At 35.4% G+C, this 3888-nt stretch overlaps 1 gene segment (V, D, J or C); it reads left to right on the top strand.

Moving 5' to 3' along the window:
• The first annotated feature begins 384 nt into the window (after nt 1-384).
• LOC120534974 lies at nt 385-2361 on the top strand. The segment is given in 2 exon segments: nt 385-640; nt 1106-2361. Coding segments are annotated over 2 exon segments (387 nt in total).
• Nucleotides 2362-3888: the final 1527 nt, after the last annotated feature.

Genomic DNA, 3888 nt, shown 5'->3' with positions numbered 1-3888 from the left:
GAAAAATGGGTGTGTTATGAAATTAATTGAGATAGTAAACTACATATTGTCAGCATTTGTTCTTATTGCGTGGTGCTTTGTTGCTGTGGGTTCTAAGCATATATTTTAATTTATATACTCCAACCTGGAACTTTAAGTGGAACAGCGCTATATAAATATAAAATTGAAGTAAATGTAACTGAATGCATGTCAGCACTGGTCTCACCTGCATTATCGCTTTATCAGAATGCTAAATCCTGTTGGATTATATGCTCCAGTTTTCCAACTCAAGCAACTAATACAGTGCCAGTTTATTGAAACGAGTTACTAAAATTCCTCATGCTAATTTTTATATTTTTAAGGATTCGTTTCCAATTATTCTACATTAACTTAGTACCGCCACAATCATTCTGTAGCAAAAAAGGGAAAAAAAAGGGGCTGGGTTTACGAGCCAATGCAAATAGGCTTAACCCATCCCACAGTCTGCTGTTTGTATTGTACTAGCAAGAAATCGGAAATAAGTCTAAAATATGTGGCAGCGTCTACTAACAAGTCAGTGTTACTGCTGATAGTTAAATATAGGAGACAATATTGACGGCGAAAAAAAAGATTATGGAAAACCGTCTATTGGATGTGATTGTCCTATGGATAACACTTGCGGGTGAGAATTTATGTTTAAAGGAAGTTAAAATGCATCCTCAAAAACTTATTTGTATTAAAAAATATGAAAAGGGACGGACATACTTTCCAGCATTATGATTAAGATATGTAACGTTCGTTATTGCAAAACGCGATAACATGCAAGCTGGTAGTTCAGAAACAAATACAAATATTTAAACAGTTTACTTTATGTGTCACGTATTAACTTTATATTCTTTTCATAAATTCAAAAGTTATTGAGAGATAAATATGATAATGTAAAATCTGCTAATTTGTTGTTGCCCAGACAACTTTGATTTAAAGTTGTGTTCGTTCATTCATCTTCTTCTTCTTCTTCTTCTTCTTCTTCTTCTTATTATTATTATTATTCTTCTTCTTCTTCTTCTTATTATTATTATTATTATTATTATTATTATTATTATTATTATTATTATTATTATTATTATGTATTTCTTCTACATTTTAGGACTGTGTTCTGGTGACTTCGTGTCACAGATTCCACATGTTCAAACTGCCGAAGGACAAAACGTTACGCTGAACTGCACATACAACACCTCAAGCAGTAGCACTCTTTATCTGCAGTGGTACCAGCACTTACCCACTGCAGCCCCACGTTACCTTCTTCAGAGATTTTCGACAGGTGGTGGAGATGACAACGGAGTAAAAGACGGTCGATTTTCAGCTGAACTGAACCATTCTAAGCGGTTTATACAGTTAACACTGCGAGAAGTTAAACTGTCTGACTCTGCCATGTACTACTGTGGTCTGAGCACCACAGTGCATCAGGGCTGTTACTTGGCGTGAACAAAAACAACAGAACTAAAGCTGTACGGTTTGCAAACGATTGCAAACTAATTCAATTCTCTAATTTTTTATTAATTACAAATCCTAATGGAATTATTTTATGATTTTTCATTTAAAAGCACTGAAGCTCAAAATTAGTATTGCAACACTGTTTGATTTTATGTATGATTTGGAAAATGTACACAGGTAAGAAAATGCATTTCCTAATGAGTTGCATTACAGTTGGCCTCCACCAGTGAATGATTGCAATAATTTACAATATAATATAATAAAATATTTTTAAAAATGAAGAATAGCTTCAATGATAGAGCTGTCAAAACAGAGGAAATAGTAAAAAAATGTATTAATTTTGCTTGAATTAACATTTTTTGTTGTTTTTGCTTCAAGATTCTTCAGTGATGATATACACACTGAAAATAGACAAACTCAGGGCTTGATTATCTAAATTATTGTATTTGTTGAATAAAATAAAAACATTGTTAAATCTGTTTAATCCAATGGGTCACAGAGAGTCAGAAGCAGTAGGTGCATTCTTGTCCTGGACCGGACTCAAAAGTATCAGAAGGCCCTCTTACAAGCACACATCCACACTCACAGTTACACAGGGCCAGTTTGGAATCACCAATTAATCCAACCACTATGTGTTTGTGGATGTTGGAGGAAACTTTGGAAAACATAACTGTGAAAATCAACTATTTTTTATTATACTTAAGTACAGAAGTGTAGAGGTTTTCATCTTGTATTCACTTAACTTAAATCAACTTATCCTGTTTTGTTTTTGTCGTCTGTTTTCATATTTTATTTATCAATATAGAGGACTAATGCTTAAATCTGCATTTCAAGAAAACAAGGTGTAAATCTACAAAACAAATTATTTTTTGATATACGAGTATTTTAACCATTTATCCATTTTCTATCCCATTGAATCTGAATACAGGGGTCTGCTGGAGCCAATACAGGGCAGGAACCAATCCTGGGCAGGATGCCAACCCACTGCAGGACACACACCAGGGCCAATTTAGAATCGCCAGTCCACCTAAACTGCATGTCTTTGGGCTGTCGGAGGAAACCCATGCAGACACAGGGAGAACATGCAAACTCCACGCAGGGAGGACCTGGGAAGCGAACCTGGGTCTCCTAACTGCAAGGCAGCAGCACTACCACTGCACCACTGTGCCGCCCGTACCTAAATATATTTGATATATCTATAATAAATAAGATGAAAAACTAATTAACATAACATAGACTAGACAAAGGGTCTAAAGTTTTAACGTCAATCAACATTTATTATTTCGTCTCCTTCTTTTAAAAAGGAAGCTGTAATTTTGTTTTCTTGATTTCATAGCAATACTGATATAATAAAGCCGAATAACTCCTGCGTGGAGTTTGCATGTTCTCCCCGTGTCTGCATGGGTTTCCTCCGGGCACTCCGGTTTCCTCCCACAATCCAAAGACATGCAGGTTAGGTGGATTGGCAATTCTAAATTGGCCCTGGTTTGTTGGTGTGTTTGTGTGTGTCCTGCGGTGGGTTGGCACCCTGCCCAGGATTGGTTCCTGCCTTGTGCCCTGTGTTGGCTGGGATTGGCTCCAGCAGACCCCCGTGACCCTGTCTTCGGATTCAGCGGGTTAGACGATGGATGGATATCTATTAGTTTTGTTATTTTGTGATAATTCAGTTTTTCTTGCTTTTAAGATGTTCATCATTATTATCACCATGATTTGCATTGCTCTTTCCCAGGATTTATGGTTATTTAAGATGTTATTTATCAATAAGCTGAAATAGCTGAATGTTTCACTCAGTGGCGCTTGGCCTTGTTTCTCCGCCGTTCATTGTTAATTGTCTTAATAAAGGGAACAAATCCTATAGAAAACAGAATAAATTTATAGGAGGTTGACAGAAGAGAGTTAAGCTTTTAAAGGTATGGTGAAAATGCAAATACTTCAAATTTTTTTATAAATGTAAATCTCACACTACTGAGCTCTTCTGAATGTGTACTACGACAAAGAGAAACTGATTTAATTAAGAAAGAAGAGCAGTTTGAACCAAAATGACTCACTGATTAAACTGATTGATATAAAAACCATCAGCCACACTGCCAGACTGTTTTTTAGAACAACTGGACTACACTACACTGACATATTTCACAGACATTAGATGCCAAGTAGCCTAAGCATGAATAAATGACAAATGTCCCCATCTACTGGTAACATTACGAAGAGCCATCAATGTGAGAATAGGCCATTTTCAGAACTATTTAATCATTTAAAGGCATGCAGTAAACCAGAACCAATCTATCTATCTATCTATCTATCTATCTATCTATCTATCTATCTATCTATCTATCTATCTATCTATCTATCTATCATTTCCCTTAATTTCAATTTTTCTTCCACTTTGAATCTTTGATTTAAGTTTGAGTTACTTTCCTAAATAAATGTAAAAAA

This window comes from Polypterus senegalus, chromosome 9 (assembly GCF_016835505.1).
Source record: "Polypterus senegalus isolate Bchr_013 chromosome 9, ASM1683550v1, whole genome shotgun sequence".
NCBI classification, from domain to species: domain Eukaryota; kingdom Metazoa; phylum Chordata; class Cladistia; order Polypteriformes; family Polypteridae; genus Polypterus; species Polypterus senegalus.
Note: the sequence above shows the minus strand (reverse complement) of the source record. Positions and strands in the feature narration are given on the sequence as shown.